The 26,175-nt window shown below is 40.5% G+C and overlaps 1 protein-coding gene across 1 annotated transcript in view; it reads right to left on the bottom strand.

Moving 5' to 3' along the window:
- LOC149160313 (putative protein phosphatase 2C 59) overlaps positions 1 to 14,360 on the bottom strand; it is a 57,270-nt gene extending 42,910 nt beyond the window's left edge. Inside the window, exons 1-3 of the mRNA XM_089434577.1 lie at positions 14,303 to 14,360; positions 825 to 877; positions 603 to 655 (exon numbers count right to left, since the gene is read on the bottom strand). Coding sequence (XP_089290703.1) covers positions 603 to 655; positions 825 to 877; positions 14,303 to 14,360 — 164 coding nt within the window. The remainder of the gene's footprint in view (positions 1 to 602; positions 656 to 824; positions 878 to 14,302) is intronic.
- Positions 14,361 to 26,175: the final 11,815 nt, after the last annotated feature.

The following is a 26,175-nucleotide window of genomic DNA, read 5'->3' as shown; positions in this document are numbered from 1 at the left end:
GATGACTGGACGTTACCTCCTGAAAAGTGTCAGAGGGTGACGTCAGGCCTCTGCCACGCGTCGCTCCCAAATCCTATCGGGAGGCCGCCTGCCAATACCACCACCGTACCATAAGCGGTCCGATGGAACCGCTTACCACCCTTCATATACTGCCTGCCCACGTTGCCGCTACGTCACGCCCACGTCATGCCACTCAGCGCCCGGCCTGCCACATCTCCGACCTGTCCGCCACCTCACCAGTCCCCGTGGACCACTCACAGGCAACCACGTCACCCTTCCGTACCTAACCCCCACCCGATGACGTCATGCTGACGTCATCCAAAAAAAGCGCCAATAACCCAAAAAGTCCATATTTTTGCCAAAATTCGTGTTTTTTGTCACTTTTACCTAAAGAACTATTGCACCTCTCTGCATGCAAATTACAACCATTTCACCACCAACTTGCAGAAATCGATTCAAAGACCGTGGGCACTTCCAATCCACCTGCATTTGTCACCATTGCCGGCATTCACCAGGTATTTATCCAAATCATTCCCTCCGCGCCTGGTTTTGTCCATAATTCTCCAAAGCTAGCGTAAAAGAGTAAAAAACAGTGTAATTACCAGCAAATCCCTGGTGACCAGCGTTTATTTTCAGTTGTTGGGTCGAAATTCACCTGCAAAGCCCACGTTTAACCAAGTTTTCATAAACTTACGGTCAGTTCGCGCATTCGTGGACTTAAAACCAAAGCTGCACTAATTCACCGGGAAAACAGCGTTACTAGTCCCAGCATTTTCTCATTCAACTCTCTTTGGAGCATTTCAATTGTTCTAACCACAATTTACCCCGTTTTCCCTTGCAATTTGCCTTACTCTTGCAAAAATACCCTTGTGTTGCTCTGTCCAGTAAAACAAGTCCTAGTACAATTCAGAGTACTATTTAACCATGGAAGCACCTGTAGCATTGAACATTCCACCCTTGAATGCCCCACACAGAGAGCTAGAGTGGAAACCCCTGGGTGATAAAGATTATCAGATGACAGAAACATTCTCAATGAATTCCAAGTTTAACATTCATATGCTAAATGAGCTGAAGGCCCAGCACCTCAGTGGGACAAATATTCTAGGGATTTGGGACTCCAATTTGCCCATTTATAACATCCCTCAAGTCAATGTCCTTCCGGATTTAATTCACAGATGCAGTGCCAACTATGACACATGTCAAAGAGCTGTCCTCAGTACCTCAGGCGCAGTTTTGTTCCATATCACCCCTGAGGCTATAAATCAAATGCTGAACTTTCACTCTGCAAAGCCATTGACTCCTCTCTCCATGATGGACTTACTAAAGAAAGGAGGCAAGCTGTCTAGTGCCCAAATCTTAAAGATAAATCAGCTGTTCATTCAATCAGGCTCTGAAACTCTGAGGACCCCTCCTATAGGAAACGTATATTTCAATGAGTTGGGCAGGTTTCTTGTGGATTTGATCAGTTATGTCCTGGGTTATAGATCAACTGAGGATGCTGATGAAACCATTCTGGCAGTGATGTCCATTTTCTCCCCGGGAATGCCTCCTGCTGTGCACTATGATTATGCTGCATACATTGCTAATAAGATTCATGAACAATTGATGAATCTAGAGAGGGAAAGGGTGTTCAGATACACCTCATACATCTATCACTTGTTTCTATTTTATCAACCTGATGGCTTCCCTATTCCCCTCAAGAAATTTGATGCCCAGGGAAACCCAAGGTCTGTGGTATTTTGGAGCTCAGTCTTTCACCATACATCTTTTTCACCATACAGCTACTGTGAGTTCATAGACCTCTTCATCCATCCAGCTATGACCTTGTTATTGGGCACCCCTCCTCCAAGATTGACAAATGAGATGCAAAGGATACTCCAGCTCTCAAAGGCCTACAGCATTGGGGATTGGTACTTTTACCAAAACCACACAGTAATTAGAATATATGGCTGTGAGTTGTCCCCATATAGGCTGCCAAGATATGTCCCTATGAGACTCTTTGCCTTAGAATACTTCAGGCAGTTTGGAAATGTAGACCAAGTCCATTTCCACAGCAAAAACAAGAAGGTGCAACTTAAAGTCAGGAACCAGCTAGGCCCATTTCTTTACAACAAAAGGGAAGAAGGATGGAAAGAAGCAGATAGCATCCTAGAGTGCCTCCAATTAAAAACCAGTTTCTTCTGGTCACCCTATGACCCCAACCATTTCATTAGCCTCAGAAGGGTCAAATATAAAATGGCTAGCTATGATCACATTAGATTGCCTCACATTGAGCAATATGCCAATATGTTAAGTTGGAAAGAGGGCACTCTAGAAGAGGCAATTACTAGAGAGGAAATACTACAAAGACAGGCAAAGAATCTTGAGAAAGAAGCTGACTTGGAAACTTGTGGACAGGTTTCCTCTTCTCATCAAAGGCAACTTGGAGCAGCTGCCTCATCCTCTACAGTCCACCAGCAAGCAGCCAAAACTACTCATCAAGCTTCCAGCAAGGGTAAAGAAAAGGAGATGGAGCAGGAACAACCACCTCCTACAGTAGAACAGCAAAAAGAGAAGCAAGAACAAACAGCTGAGGCCCCAAAATCCAAAGAGCAGCAGGCTCAAGAAACTGTGCCTCCTAGGCAAGAAACGACAGTGGAGGCCTCGGTGCTCCAAACTCCACAAAATGAGGAAAAAAGCAGGAAGAGGGATAGAGAGCAGGAGACTCCCCTCACCACATCCACAAATCAAGGGGAGAAAAGACAGAGACTAAATCCCCTTTCAGAAGAAGAGATGCCCATTGGGCAATCCTTGGGCATGGGCCCACCCAACATGGAGGCATCTGCCAGTTCCTTTCAGCAGGAACAAGAAAAAACCCTTGGAGGAGAGGTCAGCTCCTCAAGTCAGCAAAGGAGAGCCGAAACAGGAATCAAGCAACAATTCATTGACATCAAGAAGAGAAATGAGCCAGTCAGGCTCCAGCTCTATAATCACTTGCTTAAGATGGCCCCTACAAACCAACAGAGGATTATGTCAGCTTATGACATAACAGAGGGGAAAATGACCATGAGTCATTTCATGCCCACCATGCTGCAGCCACAGTCAGCTGCAGACTATATAAGAACCAACCTTGAGGTTCTTGCAAAAGACATCCACCCTATGGACCAGATAGAACTTCACAAGCAAACGGGTGAGATGGTCTATTCGACACTGGCAGACAAGACTTTCTTGGCACATAAGTTGGAAAATAGCCTGAACAATACAACTGCCCAACTTGAGTTGGAGAAGGCATCCTCTCAGGCCAAAGACAACAGGATCAGGTCTTTGGAGGATATAATCATAGAGCTTGGGCATGACCCAAAGGATCCCAAAGCTATAAAGGAGCTGCTAAAGATAAGAGATTCAGACATTGCAGCTCTAAGAAAGATGGTGAAGATCCTAGCAACCCTTCACCCTCAAACAGAGGAGGTTTCCCAGCAAAGAAAAGACCAGGATGTAGCAGCTATGCTGCTAACACTACATAAGCAATTGGTACAGACAGAGGGAAAATTGGTAGAGACAGAGGCTGCATTACAGGCAGCCCTACAGCAGAAAGAAGGAGGCCAAACATCTCAGCCCCCTCAACAAGTGATCAACCTTGAGGAACCCCCTCAAAGTGTCACTCCTCCCACAGGGCAGACAGTTGAGACAGCTCCACCAACATCAGCACCAGCACCAACATCAGAGCAGGCTCCAAGCCTTGACATGCAGAAATTGATGAATGAGATTCAAGTCCTAGAAGCCCAGATGGCAGAGCTGAATGAAGCCAAGGAAAAGCTAGCTACTCTTAATGAAAAATATGATAAATCTAAGCAAAGTGTAGCTGAAAAAGGAAGAGAAGTGAAGGCTCTTAAGGAGAAGATAAAGGAGCTGGAGAAAGAGCTCACCCTTGACAAGATGGTGGCTGAGGTCAAGAAAGTTTTATGGGCCAACATTGGCCAGTCAATAACAGATCAATGGCAGTGCATAGAGACTATTCATGAGCACATGGATCTCATTGGCAGGGCCCACAAGGAAATTCAAAAGGCAAGGGCATCTCTTGGAAACATGCCTGAGATAGCCAACAGGATGATCAACGTCCTCAACAACTGTACAGGCTCTCAGCTGACAGCCATGGGTATCTCTGGCTGAACTGACACCATATTATTGATAAAAAGAGTGCTCACTTTGAGAAGCCTGGTGCAAACATTGGATAGAAGATGCCAGGAAATGCAAACAGAAGTAAATAAGTTTGTGGAAAAATTCACAGTATTGCATAATAGAGGCCTTCCCAGCTTACTGAACAGCGCAGGAAGGTTGCTATCCCATGAGAACTATACAAAAAGGGTAAATGCATTTGCCACCAATCAGATCACTGTAGGATCAAGCACTCCAGAGGAAGCAGGGCCTGCATCTGGGCAGTGCCTTTATGAAAAAGTGGAGAATTTGTTTTTTATTATGAATGAAATCAGGCATTTGTTCGAGGTGCCTCCAAATTTCTACAAATATACAGAGGCAGATGAAACCTTAGGTGCAATTTTGAGGCATCAATTGCCTACACAGGAATGGTGGACCAGCATGATACAGTTATTACTGTAAACGACAGGCTTTCATCAAGTTTTTTCATCAAAATATAAGTCATCATGTTCAGAAAATTCTATGCAGTCAGTATGACTAGAGAAGAGTGGACTGAGCCAACTCAGCAGACAGATTCGGCCACTAAAGCAGCACTGACAGCTATAGGTGACAGGGCCGAGTACGCTACAGCATGACAGGGCCATAAAGACACATCACTCAGCATTAATGCAGAACGCTCGACCGACTCAGTGGCCTCCAAAGGTCAAAAAGACTTCTGACAGAATTAAAGAGTATTTATTTTGTATTTAGAGCAACAATAACTTCTTTATCTGCTATTCTGAAAGTTGGTGAACGTATTTATTTATCAAATGACTCAGCGGTTCAGATATTTTTGTAAAACCGATTGTATATATTCCCCCTCGCATAAGCTTGCAGGGGTTGTTGATTTTCTCTTCAAGACATCCTATGCTGTAATGGTTCAGAGTTTTAATACAAAGAGCTGATGGAATTTCCAAAGTTCTGTGTTGTTTGAATGCGTTGTGGTGTGTCTGCTAAAGGCTACAGGATTCCTGCATGTTTCATGGCACAAATCAGTTTCTTTAACCTCTTTGTTATGTTTTTCATTCTTTCATAATCCATTCATGTCCTATGTTTCACAGTTTAATAGCAAAGAAAAAGAATAGCTTCAGGATTTATTCATTGAATACCCTGAACTCAATCTATGCTGTTATGAATGTTTTCCTCAGTTATAGCTATGATAGTGTAATTCTTAATTGCTGCACCTTCATACTAAACTTTCACAGGGACTGTTGCTCAGGAATTCAAACCTGCTCCTAGGCAAGATTTCTCTTTCTCACACCACCAGCCTAGTGGAAAATTCTTAATTGCCTTCCACTGGTTAATCATATGTCATCATCACAATTTTCAAGTTTGTTTCATGTAATATCTAAATAGGCCCTGCAGTTTAGACAATCCCACTCAACATTTCAAACAACCTACAACCACAGACTCCATTGCCCAATGGACTAAAACTGTCTGAAGATCTCATCTTAGGTACTGAAAGACATCACTCAACCAAAATTTTAAACCAAACCCTCACCTCATAACTAGCCTAAAATCTACAAATAACAAAGTGAAAAATTATAAATGAGAGCCCTCTCTGATTATAGGTTGGCTAGAACCTGTAATCCAAAGCTTGGTTAGTGGTTACCCCGGCCGTATTCCCTCAGGAGTCAAAGGGAACAACCTGGGTGTTAACATAAATGGCGACTCCACTGGGGACCTGAATGAAATTTGTAACCCCCTGTATGATTCTTAATGTTGTAGATAAAGCCTGAGTGACAGCCAGACAACCTTAGAAACTGCCTCTGCTTTGCATTTGCAGGAGTATATAAAAGCTGCCTCAGTCAATCTTTATTCAGTCTTAAGTTCCATGCAAGTGTGTTACCGGATCAGTCCTTGTCACATATCATAGTTTCCTTGAAAATTCTCCTAAAAAGAAATCACAGAAACTGGCTCCTAAGAAGAAAACTCGTTATACAAGATCTAACCCAGATCCTGACCCATCACCTGAGTTTCAGAACCCAAACTTGATCTCAAAGATCCTTAAGAGACACAAATCATAAGGGACTTTATCTGATTCGAGTTCAAAAGCAGGTCTCCAAACTGACATTCCAACCCCTGCTAAGGCTTCTCTACATCCTCATACCACTGGTCCAGAATCTACTAGTTATTCATCCACTTCACAAGGTATTCTTCCAACCCCTCCATCAACTACACATACCCCTGTCATCCCCTTCCCTCCACTTGTCCCATTCATCCCTGTTATCCCTATTATCCCTCCAAACATGGCTAATAGATATGCTCCACTGCAGTTACCGGCCAATCCAGCTCCTATGCCTCAAGAGTATCAAAGCAAGATTTCATACTTTGATGGTTCTGGCTCTTATCCAGCCCTTCAGCATACTAAGAAAATGCAGGACTACTTCGAGAACTATGAGATAGATGATGATGGGATTAGAATGAAAATTTTTGTGCAAAGCCTAACAGGAGATGTAAGAACATGGTTTAGGTCACTTCCAGTAAACTCTATAGCTGACCCTGAAACCCTGTATCAAACATTTATCAACAGATAGGAGAAGAAAAAGGACCCACTTCATATTTTATCTAAATATAATACAATCAAAAGACGTCCACAAGAAACTGTCTTGGACTACTGTGCTCGGTTTAACAATGTCTGCAATGCCATTCCCCAAAATCTTAGACCCCCACCGGATCTGGCCCTATATACCTTTCCTGATGGATTTGATTCGGATATGGCATACCAATTAAGAGAAAGGGCTCCCCGAACTCTAGCTGAAATGCAAGACATAGCAGTGAGTGTGGAAGCCAACTTGATAGCTAAAAGAAATAGGACAAGAACTGAAAGAAAGACTACCTTTAAAGAAGAGCCTTCAAGCTGGGATCAGAAACTGGATGCAATAATCACTGGTATGCAGAGATTAGGTGACAGAGTAGAATCAGTGGAGAGGAAGTCATCATGGGAAACACCACAAAATAACCCTATCAGGAATCCCAATTTTAGGAGAAATCAAAACCCTAACGTTGGCAAGGCCAGTTCTGAACCAGAAATAAGACCTTCGTTCCAGGAAAACTATACTGAAGCATCCACTTCAAATGAGCAGATAGATGATACCCACATTAACCTGATGGGCCTAAATGATGATCAGCAAGTTTTCCTGACTCAAGAAGATCATAAAGATGATGACATTAAGCAGTTCCAAACCAAGTCAGGTGAGTCATTTGACTTTAAACAAGGCTATGACACAGCTGTTTATGAAGTTCATAAGCAATACAAGCTAAGGAGCAGAACTGTAAATGTGACACAGCCTGAGAAAACAAAGGATAGCCTGCAGCCCAAAAAGGCCATTATCACAGAGCCAATTGACAAAACTGATTCAGTTACAAATGAAGTAACAGTTGAAGAAATAACTGAAGCATCTCCCTCAAATCAACAACCAGTGGTTACATCTCCTTTACAGCACAATCCAAGCAGCAATACTTCTCAAAAGATGAGTAAAAAGGACAAGCCTCAAGATCAAGATGAGAATCAGGAAGAAAGCTCTAAGAATTCAATTGAAAGAGAAAAGGTTGTTAACCAGAACACCAAGACCCAATCTGAAAAACCTTTTGACTTAGAAGCTGAAATTGGAAAATTGAAGATAGCCATTCCTCTCTCAGAGTTAGCCAAACATAACATCTATAAACAACAAATCGAGAAATCCCTTCAACTTACTCATAACAAAGATGATGTCAATGTGTTGGACGACACCCCAGAACTACTTTTCGGTCCAGAGGTTGATGGAAAGACAACAGTTACTGGAATCTTACCTTTTTATGTTAGCTTGCATGTTCATGATAAGATATTACACAATGCAATGTTTGACTCAGGTGCCTCTCACAACCTGATGCCCAAATCAGTCATGGAAAGATTAAATCTAGATATTACAAGACCATACAAGGACCTTTTTCATTTGACTCCAGCCAAGTTAAGTGTTTAGGCCTGATAAAGGATCTATGTGTGTCACTTGTCCAATACCCAAATAAGACAATCTTGATGGATGTTGTAGTTGCTGATATCCCACCCAAGTATGGAATGCTGTTATCAAGATCATGGGGGGCTAAACTCCAAGGTTCCCTGCAATTAGACATGTCATATGCCACCATTTTTGTATTTGGGCAACCAAAGAGGCTATACAGAGAGTCACTCATGAAATACATGGTGAGCAGTGAAGAAAAACCTCAAAATTTCCCTATTTTTGCAGTCCATTCAGATATGGATTCCTTTATTTTGTTCAATGATGATGTAAGTCCAATGGGTGATAACAAATCCATCATACTTGAACAAGATCCAAACATGAGTGAGCAATCAACTTCCCAAGAAATCAAGGGTGTGCAATCAAGTAATGAAACTGTTCTAGAAGGCGAACCAGGTGAAAGACAAGAACTCCAACTTATAATCCCAAGTCATAGAGAAAATGTTGAAAATCCCTTAAATCAAGAGATCCTATGGTTTCTTGAATTTGATGGATCAGTCAACAAATTAGGGGCAGGAGCTGGGGTGTGGATTCATAACAAACAAAGCAATCATGCAGAAGGTCGAGCTTTTAGGCTAAATTTCAGATGTACCAACAATATGGCAGAATATGAGGCTTTACTGCTAGGCCTCAAACTGGTAAAATCATTGCAGGCCACAAAAGTTTCGATCATGGGAGATTCAGACCTTATTATCCAACAAGTGAAAGGCAATTTTGTCACCAATGACAAAAGACTAAGGTCATACAGGTCTGCTGCTATTGAAATGCTCAAAACTTTTAATGAATTTCAAATAACCAAAATAGCTAGAACCCACAACCTTCATGCACACAGTTTAGCTACATTTGCTAGTACATGCAAACTGCCTTTTGAACCTAACCATTGTTTCACAGCTGAGATAAAACACAGACCTTCTGTCCCAAACAATGTTAAAGACTGGGAAGTATTTGAGGATGATACACAAAAAAATAATTTCTTAACCTTGCAGCATGAATTTTTAGGCCTGAACATTGATGTTGATTCTGTGAAAGACACACAACCATTGAGTGAACCGGACCAAATAGCAATGTCACCCAAAACAACAAATCAAATACTCTGTCCAACAAACTTTGACAAGGAAAAAATACAAGAACTTGAACAACTGCATTTGGATGAAGTAGCTGGTACAGAGGCTGAAATTGTAGAGCTAAAGGATAACTTTCTACCAACAGGCCTAACTCCATTGGAGGACATTTTTGACTCAAATGATGTTCCTAGAAAACCAAAAATGCAGCCCCTTAATGCTGCCATTGAAGAATGCAACATTGGGACTACTGAAAAACCCAAAATAATAAAATTGTCTGCATCTTTACCTCCTGACCAGAAGCCTAAATACATTGACCTCTTTAAAGAGTTCCAAGATGTCTTTGCATGGAGTTATGAGGATTTAAAATCCTATGACACCTTTGTTATCCAACACACTATCCCTCTCAAGCCTAATCAAAAGCCATTCAAGCAAAAATTGAGAAGGATCAATCCTATGCTTCTCCCTTCAATTGAGAAAGAAGTGCAAAAAATGTTTAAAGCGGGTATCATAGCACCAATCAGGTTTTCAGACTGGATTTCAAATTTGGTGCCCACAAGAAAGAAAACTGGAGAGATCAGGCTTTGTGTTGACCTAAGGAATTTGAATCAAGTATCCCTTAAAGACAATTATCCCTTACCTAAAATGGATCATATTCTCCAAAGAGTGGTGGGGGCTTCAAGGATCTCATTACTTGATGGATTCTCAGGCTTTAATCAGATCCTAGTCCACCCTGATGATCAAGACAAAACAGCATTCACAACCCCATGGGGAACTTTCAAATATGTCAAAATTCCTTTTGGATTGAAAAATGCAGGAGCTACATTTCAAAGAGCAATGGATATTGCGTTTGCTAAAGAGATTCATGACTTTCTTGTCATTTACTTAGATGACCTCACACCTTTCTCAAAATCTGACCAAGAACATCTGAAACACTTAAGACAAATATTCATAACATGTAGGAAGTATGGGATCTCCTTAAATCCTAAGAAGTCTCTATTTGTTTTGGAAGAAGGTAAGCTGTTAGGTCACATCATTTCAAAGGATGGCATTAGAATTGACCCAGACAGAATACAGGCCATCTTGCAAATGCCCCATCCAAGAAACATCAAAGAATTACAAGCCTTCTTGGGAAAGATCAACTTTTTGAGGAGGTTTATCCCAAACTTAGCAGAACTGATCAGATTACTAAACAACATGCTAAAGAAGGATTCAAAAGTAAAATGGACAGTAGAAGCAAATCAAGCTTTTGAAGGTATAAAATTGGCCCTTACCCAAACCCCAGTCTTAACAAATCCTCAATTTGACAGAGAATTTATCATTTTCTCTTTTGCCTCCCAACATTCCATTGCTGCTGTCTTATTACAAAAAGATGACCAAGGAAATGAAAAACCCATTGCTTTCTTTAGTAGAGCTCTTAGAGATGCACCTCTGAAATATCAGATCATGGAGAAGCAAGCTTATGCTTTGGTCAAAGCTATCAAAGACTTTAGGATCTACATCTTATACTCCCATGTTATAGCTTATGTACCAAGTCCCATTGTGAAAGACATACTCACTCAAGAAAACTTAGAGGGCAGAAGAGGAAAATGGATTGCCAACATTTTAGAATTTGACATTGAGATAAGACCTACAAAACTGATAAAAGGACAAGGTTTGGCTAAATTGATGTCTGAAGCAAACTTTCAAGCCTTGGACATTAACCAACTGGACAATGAATCGGAGCTGGCGACTCCAAAGATCAATGTAGCCTTTGAACAATCCCTGTGGTATTCTGACATCTGTTATATACTGCAAAACCTGTGTGCTCCCCCAGGATTGTCCAGAACCAAATCTAGATTTCTAAAAATGAAAGCTTCAAGATTTTTTGTTATAAATGGTAATTTACTATGGAAAAATCATGAAGGTATACTGCTGAACTGTTTGAATATGGATGAAACTGACACTGTTATGAAAGAATTTCATGCAGGAGATTGTGGTGGACATTTGTACTGGAAGTCCACTGTGGATAAGATATTAAGAGCAGGTTACTATTGGCCTACTCTATTCTCTGATGTTAAAAAATTTACCACTTCATGTCACAAATGCCAAGTGTTTGAGGGAAAAAGAAAGTTACTACCACTTCCTTTAAAGCCTATTGCAACAGAAAAACCCTTTCAGCAATGGGGCTTGGACTTCATTGGGGAAATTCATCCTTCATCCTCAGGCCAACATAGATGGATTCTAACAGCCACAGATTACTTTACTAAATGGATTGAGGTTGTTCCATGTAGACAAGCAAATGACTCTACCATTATTCAGTTCCTTGAGACCAATATCCTCTCTAGATTTGGTTGTCCGGACAAGATTATAACAGACAATGCTGCTGCTTTTAGATCCAAGAAAATGGTGAACTTTTGCCACAAATTCCACATTATTTTGGGCCATTCTACTGCATACTATCCTCAAGGCAATGGGTTAGCTGAATCATCTAACAAAAGTCTTATCAACATCATTAAGAAGGTACTAGAAGAGAATAAGAAAAATTGGCACAAGAAGCTGGTAAATGCCTTATGGGCAGACAGGCTAACAACCAAGAGATCTATAGGGGTCAGCCCATATGAATTGGTTTATGGAATGGAAGCCAAATTCCCTTCATCCCTAGGGGTCCCTGTCATGAAGCTACTTCAAGAAAGCCAAGCTGAACCAAATGACATGCAAAGAAGAGTAAACCAAATTATATGTTTGCAGCAAACCAGAGATCAAGTGTATGACAGAGTTCAAATCCTACAAGAGAAACTGAAGAAAGCCTTTGATAGAAGAACCAAGGCTGAAGATTTCTTCATTGGGGACAAAGTGCTTAAATGGGATTCAAGAAGAGAAGACAAGGGTAAGCATGGCAAATTTGACTCCCTTTGGAGAGGGCCTTTTGTTATTCAAGCAGTACAAGGAAATAACACTTATTTCCTGGAAAATCTGGATGGCACTAAGGCTGAAGAGGGCCCTGTAAATGGCCGGATGTTAAAGCACTACTTTGATTACTTTCCATGTATATAGCATGATTGTTCCCCTGTACATAATCAGTTGTATATACTATTTTCTTTCAGCATGTAAATAGTTCAGTTTAAGGAGTGCTGTATATAAGCAGAAAAAGGCCTTTATCTCAGCAAGTTCCACAATGATGGCAGATTCCAGTGTTGAAGCCCAAAGAGAAAGTTTTTCAAGTTTTGAGAAGAAGTCAAAAGCCAAGGCAGTCTGACCTGCTGTTCTTGGTCTTTCAAGAAGAAAAACCATCCCCAAGTGGAGCCACTGTTAGCTACCTATACCAATAGGTTTCATTTTTCATGATTGGCAGGGGAAGTGCCAATATGATCTACTTTGGTGATGCAAAGATCTCATATTCTTGTGGAAGACACATATTTACAGTTGGTTGATGCTGTCCTACTTCTGAATGGATGATCCAACAGTCTAAGCTGGGTCATGCCATGTTTCAATTTTTTGTTATAGATTAGAGAAAGAAATCTGTCCAAACTGTTCAATCTTGGCAGATAAAGTAGTTAGGTAGAGAATGAAGGTTCCCAACTGTTTAATCTGGGGCCTTGGAAGCAATAAGGTTAGCCTTAGATAGAAAATCAAAAGAAAAAGCCAAAGGAAAAGAAAAGGCACATAAGGGTTTGCAAGTCTAAGTGCACCCTCCTTGGAGTAACAAAAAATGCTAGGCAATAGAGTGGGTAGGTAGGTGGGGTTGCAGAAGCATGGTTTCTTTCATATCCCTGGCCCAAGTAAAGGAAATACATGGTGCCAGAGCAGATCTCTTATCCAGCAGTTTTACAGCAATACAATGAAGCATGTCTAACTTCCTGATTATCCCCCATCACATTTCTCGCTAACATCCCAATACCACCTATGTTCATGAGAAAATGTCAAAGTCTTTTGTTGATTCTTGTTTCATTAAGAGCCACATTTCTTGTGTAAAATTCTTTTCATTTTGATCTACTTCCTAACTAAGTTTGTTTCCTTAAAACTTAGTATCTATCACTTCCCATTCCTATTCCCCTCCAAAACTAACTACTAACTCTATCTACACTTAATTCCCTATCTTTCCCTTTCCCTATTACTATAACACCATGGTGTATAAAACCCCAAAAAATGTATATTCCCTCCCCCTTGGCATTATAGCCATATGTCCAAATACTGGAAAATCATGCAGAATTCGAGTCTGGATCAAGATGCTTTGTGCAAAATCAGGGATTAAACTAACCCCACGTTGGTTTAATAACCTAAGCTCTACCCCTTTTTTCCCTTTACAACCCTTTGAAATCATTTACCCACTTAACTTACGAAAAGGCCTTGTAAAAACCCACTATTACCCTTGACCCGCACTATTTGCAATAAACACTAAATAAACCCAATTTTCCGCTTTGTCCAAAGTTTATTTGCAATGCTTATTTGAATACAAAAATACATTGAAAACCTATTTTTCCGCCAATGTTTAAAGTTCCGCCTGCGCGCACATTTCAAGGAATACAATAAAATATTCCCCGCCCCGCTGCCGTATCGTCCTTTCGTTTTATCGACCCGTCGACCGTCGGATCTGGGCTTTCCCATCCGACGGCCCATATCCATATCGGGCGGCCCCCGATGACCGGACGTTACCTCCCGAAAAGTGTCAGAGGGTGACGTCAGGCCTCTGCCACGCGTCGCTCCCAAATCCTATCGGGAGGCCGCCTGCCAATACCACCACCGTACCATAAGCGGTCCGATGGAACCGCTTACCACCCTTCATATACCGCCTGCCCACGTCGCCGCTACATCACGCCCACGTCATGCCACTCAGCGCCGCGTCAGCGCCCGGCCTGCCACTACTCCGACCTGTCCGCCACCTCACCAGTCCCCGTGGACCACTCACAGGCCGCCACGTCACCCTTCCATACCCGACCCCACCCGATGACGTCATGCTGACGTCATCCAAAAAAAGCGCCAATAACCCAAAAAGTCCATATTTTTGCCAAAATTCGTGTTTTTTGTCACTTTTGCCTAAAGAACTATTGCTCCTCTCTGCATGCAAATTACGACCATTTCACCACCAACCTGCAGAAATCGATTCAAAGACCGTGGGCGCTTCCAATCCACCTGCATTTGTCACCATTGCCGGCATTCACCAGGTATTTATCCAAATCATTCCCTCCGCGCCTGGTTTTGTCCATAATTCTCCAAAGCTAGCGTAAAAGAGTAAAAAACAGTGTAATTACCAGCAAATCCCCGGTGACCAGCGTTTATTTTCAGTTGTTGGGTCGAAATTCACCTGCAGAGCCCACATTTAGCCAAGTTTTCATAAACTTACGGTCAGTTCGCGCATTCGTGGACTTAAAACCAGAGCTGCACTAATTCACCGGGAAAACAGCGTTACTAGTCCCAGCATTTGCTCATTCAACTCTCTTTGGAGCATTTCAATTGTTCTAACCACAATTTACCCCATTTTCCCTTGCAATTTGCCTTACTCTTGCAAAAATACCCCTGTGTTGCTCTGTCCAGTAAAACAAGTCCTAGTACAATTCAGAGTACTATTTAACCATGGAAGCACCTGTAGCATTGAACATTCCACCCTTGAATGCCCCACACAGAGAGCTAGAGTGGAAACCCCTGGGTGATAAAGATTATCAGATGACAGAAACATTCTCAATGAATTCCAAGTTTAACATTCATATGCTAAATGAGCTGAAGACCCAGCACCTAAGTGGAACTGATATTCTAGGGATTTGGGACTCCAATTTGCCCATTTATAACCTCCCTCAAGTCAATGTCCTTCCGGATTTAATTCACAGATGCAGTGCCAACTATGACCCATGTCAAAGAGCTGTCCTCAGTACCTCAGGCGCAGTTTTGTTCCATATCACCCCTGAGGCTATAAATCAAATGTTGAACTTTCACTCTGCAAAGCCATTGACTCCTCTCTCCATGATGGACTTACTAAAGAAAGGAGGCAAGCTGTCTAGTGCCCAAATCTTAAAGATAAATCAGTTGTTCATTCAATCAGGCTCTGAAACTCTAAGGACCCCTCCTATAGGAAACGTATATTTCAATGAGTTGGGCAGGTTGCTTGTGGATTTGATCAGTTATGTCCTGGGTTACAGATCAGCTGAGGATGCTGATGAAACCATTCTGGCAGTGATGTCCATTTTCTCCCCTGGAATGCCTCCTGCTGTGCACTATGATTATGCTGCATACATTGCTAATAAGATTCATGAACAATTGATGAATCTAGAGAGGGAAAGGGTGTTCAGATACACCTCATACATCTATCACTTGTTTCTATTTTATCAACCTGATGGCTTCCCTATTCCCCTCAAGAAATTTGATGCCCAGGGAAACCCAAGGTTTGTGGTATTTTGGAGCTCAGTCTTTCACCATACATCTTTTTCACCATACAGCTACTGTGAGTTCATAGACCTCTTCATCCATCCAGCTATGACATTTTTATTGGGCACCCCTCCTCCAAGATTGACAGATGAGATGCAAAGGATACTCCAGCTCTCAAAGGCCTACAGCATTGGGGATTGGTACTTTTACCAACACCACACAGTAATTAGAATATATGGCTGTGAGTTGGCCCCATATAGGCTGCCAAGATATGTCCCTATGAGACTCTTTGCCTTAGAATACTTCAGGCAGTTTGGAAATGCAGACCAAGTCCATTTCCACAGCAAAAACAAGAAGGTGCAACTTAAAGTCAGGAACCAGCTAGGCCCATTTCTTTACAACAAAAGGGAAGAAGGATGGAAAGAAGCAGATAGCATCCTAGAGTGCCTCCAATTAAAAACCAGTTTCTTCTGGTCACCCTATGACCCCAACCATTTCATTAGCCTCAGAAGGGTCAAATATAAAATGGCTAGCTATGATCACATTAGATTGCCTCACATTGAGCAATATGCCAATATGTTAAGTTGGAAAGAGGGCACTCTAGAAGAGGCAATTAATAGAGAGGAAATACTACAAAGACAGGCAAAGAATCTTGAGAAAGAAGCTGACTTGGAAACTTGTGGACAGGTTTCCTCTTCTCATCAAAGGCAACTTGGAGCAGCTGCCTCATCCTCTACAGTCCACCAGCAAGCAGCCAAAACTACTCATCAGGCTTCCAGCAAGGGTAAAGAAAAGGATATGGAGCAGGAACAACCACCTCCTACAGCAGAACAGCAAAAAGAGAAGCAAGAACAAACAGCTGAGGCCCCAAAATCCAAAGAGCAGCAGGCTCAAGAAACTGTGCCTCCTAGGCAAGAAACGACAGTGGAGGCCTCGGTGCTCCAAACTCCACAAAATGAGGAAAAAAGCAGGAAGAGGGATAGAGAGCAGGAGACTCCCCTCACCACATCCACAAATCAAGGGGAGAATAGACAGAGACTAAATCCCCTTTCAGAAGAAGAGATGCCCATTGGGCAATCCTTGGGCATGGGCCCACCCAGCATGGAGGCATCTGCCAGTTCCTTTCAACAGGAACAAGAAAAAACCCTTGGAGGAGAGGTCAGCTCCTCAAGTCAGCAAAGGAGAGCTGAAACAGGAATCAAGCAACAATTCATTGACATCAAGAAGAGAAATGAGCCAGTCAGGCTCCAGCTCTATAATCACTTGCTTAAGATGGCCCCTACAAACCAGCAGAGGCTTATGTCAGCTTATGACATAACAGAGGGGAAAATGACCATGAGTCATTTCATGCCCACCATGCTGCAGCCACAGTCAGCTGCAGACTATATAAGAACCAACCTTGAGGTTCTTGCAAAAGACATCCACCCTATGGACCAGATAGAACTTCACAAGCAAACGGGTGAGATGGTATATTCGACACTGGCAGACAAGACCTTCTTGGCACATAAGTTGGAAAATAGCCTGAACAATACAACTGCCCAACTTGAGTTGGAGAAGGCATCCTCTCAGGCCAAAGACAACAGGATCAGGTCTTTGGAGGATATAATCATAGAGCTTGGGCATGACCCAAAGGATCCCAAAGCTATAAAGGAGCTGCTAAAGATAAGAGATTCAGACATTGCAGCTCTAAGAAAGATGGTGAAGATCCCAGCAACCCTTCACCCTCAAACAGAGGAGGTTGCCCAGCAAAGAAAATACCAGGATGTAGCAGCTATGCTCCTAACACTACATAAGCAATTGGTACAGATAGAGGGAAAATTGATAGAGACAGAGGCTGCATTACAGGCAGCCCTACAACAGAAAGAAGGAGGCCAAACATCTCAGCCCCCTCAACAAGTGATCAACCTTGAGGACCCCCCTCAAAGTGTCACTCCTCCCACAGGGCAGACAGTTGAGACAGCTCCACCAACATCAGCACCAGCACCAACATCAGAGCAGGCTCCAAGCCTTGACATGCAGAAATTGATGAATGAGATTCAAGTCCTAGAAGCCCAGATGGCAGAGCTGAATGAAGCCAAGGAAAAGCTAGCTACTCTTAATGAAAAATATGATAAATCTAAGCAAAGTGTAGCTGAAAAAGGAAGAGAAGTGAAGGCTCTTAAGGAGAAGATAAAGGAGCTGGAGAAAGAGCTCACCCTTGACAAGGTGGTGGCTGAGGTCAAGAAAGTTTTATGGGCCAACATTGGCCAGTCAATAACAGATCAATGGCAGTACATAGAGACTATTCATGAGCACATGGATCTCATTGGCAGGGCCCACAAGGAAATTCAAAAGGCAAGGGCATCTCTTGGAAACATGCCTGAGATAGCCAACAGGATGTTCAACGTCCTCAACAACCGTACAGGCTCTCAGCTGACAGCCATGGGTATCTCTGGCTGAACTGACACCATATTATTGATAAAATGAGTGCTCACTTTGAGAAGCCTGGTGCAAACATTGGATAGAAGATGCCAGGAAATGCAAACAGAAGTAAATAAGTTTGTGGAAAAATTCACAGTATTGCATAACAGAGGCCTTCCTAGCTTACTGAACAGCGTAGGAAGGTTGCTATCCCATGAGAACTATACAAAAAGGGTAAATGCATTTGCCACCAATCAGATCACTGCAGGATCAAGCACTCCAGAGGAAGCAAGGCCTGCATCTAGGCAGAGCCTTTATGAAAAAGTGGAGAATTTGTTTTTTATTATGAATGAAATCAGGCATTTGTTCGAGGTGCCTCCAAATTTCTACAAATATACAGAGGCAGATGAAACCTTAGGTGCAATTTTGAGGCATCAATTGCCTACACAGGAATGGTGGACTAGCATGATACAGTCATTACTGTAAACGACAGGCTTTCATCAAGTTTTTTCATCAAAATATAAGTCATCATGTTCAGAAAATTCTATGCAGTTAGTATGACTAGAGAAGAGTGGACTGAGCCAACTCAGCAGACAGATTCGGCCACTAAAGCAGCACTGACAGCTACAGGTGACAGGGCCGAGTACGCTACAGCATGACAGGGCCATAAAGACACATCACTCAGCATTAATGCAGAATGCTCGACCGACTCAGTGGCCTCCAAAGGTCAAAAAGACTTCTGACAGAATTAAAGAGTATTTATTTTGTATTTAGAGCAGCAATAACTTCTTTATCTGCTATTTCTGAAAGTTGGTGAACATATTTATTTATCAAATGACTCAGCGGTTCAGATATTTTTGTAGAACCGATTGTATATATTCCCCCTCGCATAAGCTTGCAGGGGTTGTTGATTTTCTCTTCAAGACATCCTATGCTGTAATGGTTCAGAGTTTTAATACAAAGAGCTGATGGAATTTCCAAAGTTCTGTGTTGTTTGAATGCGTTGTGGTGTGTCTGCTAAATGCTACAGGATTCCTGCATGTTTCATGGCACAAATAAGTTTCTTTAACCTCTTTGTTATGTTTTTCATTCTTTCATAATCCATTCATGTCCTATGTTTCACAGTTTAATAGCAAAGAAAAAGAATAGCTTCAGGATTTATTCATTGAATACCCTGAACTCAATCTATGCTGTTATGAATGTTTTCCTCAGTTATAGTTATGATAGTGTAATTCTTAATTGCTGCACCTTCATACTAAACTTTCACAGGGACTGTTGCTCAGGAATTCAAACCTGCTCCTAGGCAAGATTTCTCTTTCTCACACCACCAGCTTAGTGGAAAACTCTTAATTGCCTTCCACTGGTTAATCATATGTCATCATCACAATTTCAAGTTTGTTTCATGAAATATCTAAATGGCCCTGCAGTTTAGACAATCCCACTCAACATTTCAAACAACCTACAACCACAGACTCCATTGCCCAATGGACTAAAACTGTCTGAAGATCTCATCTTAGGTACTGAAAGACATCACTCAACCAAAATTTTAAACCAAACCCTCACCTCATAACTAGCCTAAAATCTACAAATAACAAAGTGAAAAATTATAAGAGAGAGCCCTCTCTGATTACAGGTTGGCTAGAACCTGTAATCCAAAGCTTGGTTAGTGGTTACCCCGGCCGTATTCCCTCAGGAGTCAAAGGGAACAACCTGGGTGTTAACAGGCTGCAAGAGATTTTTTTTCTCTTTTGCACAGACAATTTTCCAGAGATAGAAAATAGAAAAAGGGAGAAATGATAGGTTTCCTGAAAACTTCTGTGATCAAGCCCCAAAAATTTCCTCTGGTTAATCAACAAGAGGAGCTTACAACCAAAAAAACCTCTATATAAAGCAGGGCGCTACATTAAACAAACAACTGGTAGAGACAATCTGCCCGTTTGACATATGCATCACTTGATAGTTCCACTAAGTTTGCAGCCAGTTTTGGATTTCTTCCATAAATAGTTTTGAAAGTAGTATGAACTATGGATTTGCTTACATGGGAATTGTGGCAAACTTAGCTTTTGGTAAAGTGAGGTCCCATTGTGTCAGGTACCAAAACTATTCTTCAACAAATTTCTAAGGCTTCTGTTTATAACTTTATCACCATTGTTTGCCCGTCATCTTGTGCATATTAGGTGGAACTATGCACTAAATATTTTTATCTAGCTTTTGCAATATAGTCCTCCCAAATGATATAGAAAGTTAGTATGATAGTATCCCTGTCACTAAATATAGCTTTGGATAACTATGCAAGCACAGAACCTTCTTTGAAAAATAGGTCAACCATTTCCTTTGTTTGCCCATCATCTTGTGGATGTTAGGTGGAGCTAGGCACTAACTAAACCTTTTTATCTTGCTTTCACAATAAAGTCTTCCAAAATGGCATAGAATGTTAGTATGGCAGTATCCCTATCACTAATTGTAGTTTTAGATAGCTATGCAAGCACAAAAGCTTATTTGAAAGATAGTCCAATTATTTCCTCTGTTTTCCCATCATCTTGTGGCTATGAGATCGAGCTATGAATTGAATATTTTTATCTAACTTTTGCAATAAATTCCACCAAAATGACATTGCCCGATCCTTTGCAAATATGTAATATGCCAGGTGTTTGTAATGGAGTTGCTTGGGTACCATGTTGTCGTATCCTCCACACCTGTGTGAAGGATCTGTGGATCTGTGATTTTGTCATAAAAGTAGACCCCTTGGAGAAGGAAAAGGATCTTGAGCCCATGAAACTGATCCCATCAAAAAGGAAATAGACTTGAAATTTCAAACAGTTTCCAAACTTCCAGCACTATTTTGACCCCCTGATCCCCCCCAAAATTGATTTTTTAATGAAAAGTTCCCAAAAACTTAAGTGCCTAAAGGCTAAAACTTTAAACTTTATTCTTGGTCAATGTCTGATCTATCCTTTTGTCAAGATCTGCTCTTGAGGTTTGATCTATAAACATCAGATCTCAATGTCTACTTTGAAGGTTTGATCTATGATTTTGGTCAAGGTCTGCTGTCAAGGTGTGATATACCTTTATGTGCCATGAAGTTTCTCACTTCACCCACACTGTTATTAAGTCCCACTATAGCCCTCAAGAAAACTACTTTATTCACTGTTCATATGGACATGGCTCAAAAATTTTTGTATGACTTGGTTTATGCTTATGCTGAAATGGTCCTTAAAATGATCAAATATCAATGGTTCTTATAGCTTATCAAATTATCAGTTATGATACATGGATGGTTAATACTACTAGAAACATGCATGAGGAATCACTTCTTTGGTTATGATTAGTTGTGATTCTTGAATGGCTTTGATATTTTTTTAGTTATAAATGTATTTTTATATTTTTTGCTCTTGTTTCACCACCACATCCAAATTCTAGAATTTCAAAATTTTTGGGGATCTGTATCTGTATCTGGATCTGGATCCATATTTGTATCTGTATCTTGCTAACTAAGCTTGATATTTTATATATTTTAGGGCCTGATGATAAATTAACAATATATACTTCTTGTGCACAAAATATGGCTGCAATATTTTTAAATCTTGTACAATTATATAGTATGTTGATCTTAGAGAGATAACCTCCTTCTAGCTTCATTTGGTATCTAACTAAAATATGCAACAAGTTGTCCTTCCTAAATCAATACTCCAATTTCTACACCAGAATTATCACATTGAACGCACAAAGTTTTGTCAAAATCAAGTAAAGACTAATAATGGAGCTTCACTTGCCTTTGTCCAAACAAATGTCTTTCTCTTAGTGGAACACATCAATATTCCACATAGGATGCTCAATATTTTAATGAACTTCTTTATAAAAACTTTCCAAGCCATGAGAACTTTATAAATCTATGATTCTTTTGTTGAGAAATATAGCTTGAGTAGGATCTTCTTGCTCGATTGATAGGGCCCCAAAAATAGGCCTTTCATCATTACTTCTTGAGGGTGATCTTAAAGGTGATGACTACTTTTCCATCACACCTTCCAAATTATGCATTCCTAGTACTGCAAAAATAGGTCTACAATCTGTACTTGGAGGTGAAAGTGATTCTAAAAGTGGTCATGCATGAATTGTTGCAACTTGTTGGTTTGGAGATCGTGGAGAATTCCATTGTCTATTAGTCCCTGAGTCCATGATATTTTGTCATGAAGACAATTCTATACCTTTAGACATATTTGCTTTGCCATCTTTTTGAAATGAAAGCACTCTGTAGCCATTGTCAACAGGTTCTGTAGGTTTTAGCCAATGTAAAAGGCTAGCATCCACATAGACAACACCACTAGGTGGAGCCTCCCCAAACATGGCATTTGAGTGACTTTGCATTGCCAATGAGATGTTTTCTTGATCATTCATGCACACTTAATAGGACTGATCATTCATCCATAATAATTATAATGTTCCACCAAGTACTATATTCAATTAGCAGCTATTTTTGACAAACAGATTGAGCACCACAACAAATGTCAACTGAGTAGTGTAAACTGTAATAATTAAATTACCCTGGCCTCTCTGGAGTCTGAACTATTTGTACGGATCTGCAACCTAAAAGAACAATTATGATAAATTTAGTTACTTTCTTGATGAGGTCCACAGCCAGGGATATTGTCACTGAAGCAGTTTGCTACGATTAGAAAGTTCTGTGGATAATTTATATCTCTTATAGTAATTTGTTTGTCCTAGAAGGATCTAATACTCGTTGACTGTGCTCAGGCAGAGCTCGCTCATGTGCTAATTTCCTATAACAAGAAGGCTAGGTTTTGTATGTTTTAGCCAATGTGAAAGGCTAGCATCCACATAGACAACACCACTAGGTGGAGCCTCCCCAGGCATGGCATTTGAGTGACTTTGCACTACCAATGAGATGTTTTCTTGATCTGTAAAGTTTCCCTGTTGGGATGAAATGGGACTAGAGATATAAATTTCCCTTCTTTAATTAGTGTTAGCAAATAGTCTCTTATTTGTCCATTATCTATGTAGGAAGATGAGCTTGTTGTGACAAAGAAACCACCATTTTAGAAGACTCCCCTGAGATTTTGTATGACCCCTGAATGGTACCAGTTAGGGGATTCTTTTGCCATATTAAGCGGTGTCAAGTGTGGATTCTTTTTCCATATTAAGTGGTGTCAAGTGTTGGAGTTTGCCAAAAACTATCTGGTATAATTAAATGGAAATCGACTACTACAACAAAAATAGAGTTTATTGAGGTGTTAGACATACTTGATGGCAGCGATATACAAACATTTGAAATCTTCTTAGAATTTATGGAAGCAATAGATGTTACTATTGAAAAAACAGATGAGTCCAAATTAATATCACATGGATCTTTTGATGAACTAGTACTTGTACCTAAGCTAACCTTAACTGACAACACCTACAAGGTCATCTCATCTTTAATAGTGATGTGAATGAAAATTTACTCTCATACCTTCTACCCTTATTATTGTTTCACCATCGAAAGTTAGCCTTGCTAGATTAGTTCCCGCATTCACATCACATCTTTCTTTACTAGACATTTGTGCTATGGTGATTTGATGAATTACAGGTACTACTACCACGGAAAAAGAATCCCTCTGTTAATATTATGGAGCCAGACTTGACTGCAAATGCCATTCCTCTGCTGCTGAATGGTTCCACTGAGATTCAACCACTACTCCAAATAATCAATATTGGTTATGTTACATCATTAAAAACAACATCCTCACACTTTTACATTACTCTATCTGATGGAACACATCAACACAATAATTTGCTACCATCAACATATAGCCCACAAGTTGCATCTGAAGATATTCAAATTGGCTCAATAATTATGGTTAAAAAAGCAGCTTGCATGGTGCTTCAAAACTTCTCGTAAGGCCCAACATTTTAATTTACTCTTTTTTATTTTTTATCTTCTATATGCTTCCTGCATTACAAAAAAAAAAAAAAAAAATCTTCATTAATTCATTTTTCATATGTTTTCATAAGGTCCATCCGAGTGGTTGAGCTTGAAGTTGTAATGCATACAGCAGCATTGACCAAGGACTCATCAACACTAATACATGCAAAGGCAGGTACATCCCAGTATGGCTCTTCATCAGTAGAAGATACGTTGCCCTCTGTAGTTACTCCACTAATTACGGCGACAACTACAACTATTCCATTCAAGCCACTCAATCCTTACCGAAAGTATTGGTCAATCCAAGGTAGAGCATCTGCAAAAACAACATTGAAGACTTACAACAATGTGCAAGGCTCCAGAAAAGTTTTTGGATTTGACCTTATCAATCGTGATAAGGAAGAGATCCACTTTTCTGCATTTGCTGAATTGGCCGAATCTCTTTACAGTCTTGTTCAAGTTGTCCAACTATACATTGTTTCAAATGGCACAGTCAAAGAAGCAAACCCAAACTACAACCACCTCAAGAAAAAATGGGAAATTTACTTGTTTGTTGCTTCCACTATCAATCCATGCCCCATAGATTATCCAACGTTTCCTTACCAGAGCTTTCACTTCAAAACTATTGCTGAAATAAAAAATGCAAGTCCAAATATGAATGTTGATGTGATTGGTGTTGTTACCTCCACCTCACCTACATCAACAATTCAACGAAAAGACTAAAGTGAAACATTAAGGAAAACACTCATTTTAAAAGATAAGTCAAGTTTTAGCATTGATGTAACATTATGGGGAGACCATTGTGATGCTATAGGACAAAACTTTGATGAATTCCACTCTTTTGACAACCCACCAATCCTTGCAATCAAAGGAGGTTGTGTATCTGAATTTAATGGCACCAAAATAGGGACGGCATCAACAAGCACTCTCATCATAAATCTACAAGTTGAAGAAACTCATCAACTACATGCATGGTTCTATGAAACAAGTTATAGCTCTTCTTCTCCATCTTTGAGTAGAAACTATGGTGTTGCTTCGAAACGTGCCCTACCATGAAAGACATTTCATGAAATTGCTTAGATGAAAACCTCTGAGAAAGCAATATGGGTTTCAGTTCATGCAATGATAACTACTCTTCACATGGACGACTTCTACTTTCTAGCATGTCCATTAGATTTTAATGGAAAACAATGCATGGAAAAGGTTGTGGGGCATTCTAACAATCTTTGGCATTGTACAAAATGTAACGGCGACTTCCCAGAATGTGACTACCGTTACAAACTTAAAATTGAGCTACATGACCACACCAATCACCTACAGAACATCACAGCTTTCAATGACGCAGGAAACGAGCTCATGGGCATCACGGAAAAAGACTGTTCCTTCTTTCTATCAAACCAACTGATCTGCAAGAAATTTGTGGCCGAATTACAGGACGTCGCTTCCTGCTAACACTTTCCATTAAAACAGATTACTTCAATGGTGTTGAGTGCTTGCAACCAATACTGATAAATTCAGAAGAAATTCAATATGCCTCTGCATGCAAAGAAGCCCTTAATGACATTCAAGCAATGTCCATTTCAAAACGGCCTGTTGTTCGCCGCCTTTGAAAGCTTTTTATGGTCTCTTCAAACACTACTACTTGTACATAAACTGGCATTTCTGAATTACGCCCATGCTATTGTAATGCACACTTTTGCTGCAAATACTCTCTTCCAGTTATTCCAAAATATGTATGTTTACCCTTTGCATTTTACATAATATAGATATCAACATTTGTAAATACTTACTACATGAGTTTTCCATTCATTGTTTACATGGCTATACATTGATCTCTTGCTTGGTAAACTATTCATGTTATCATTCAATCTTGTCAAAAAGAAAATGGAACAAAAGAAAGAAAAATAATGGTTATCTTGCTCTTCTCCTCTCAATAATAGATGCCATAATAACTTATGTTTTTGTAATACTGTTAATTACATGTTTTTCCTTTTACCTATTCTACCTACACTTCACCAATGTTCAAATAAAAAAAAGTAATTCTAAAACATGTAATACATTCTCCAAACATGCAATACTCGTTTATGAAAACTAACAATAATTATCTGTAGTTGTTTAGATATGCCAAAAAACACTCAAAAGGCGGATAAAAAACAAGCGGCACCATCTTCTTTATGCACAGTACAAGGATACAATAAATGCACGTCGACGACTTCTTTATAAAAACTACAACAACCCTACTACTTCCTCTACATCCCTTCCCACCTCAAATGCTCTCCCAACT

This window comes from Pinus tabuliformis, chromosome 5_2 (genome assembly GCF_031772625.1).
Source record: "Pinus tabuliformis cultivar Carrire ecotype Pingquan chromosome 5_2, CPIR1, whole genome shotgun sequence".
NCBI classification, from domain to species: domain Eukaryota; kingdom Viridiplantae; phylum Streptophyta; class Pinopsida; order Pinales; family Pinaceae; genus Pinus; species Pinus tabuliformis.
Note: the sequence above shows the minus strand (reverse complement) of the source record. Positions and strands in the feature narration are given on the sequence as shown.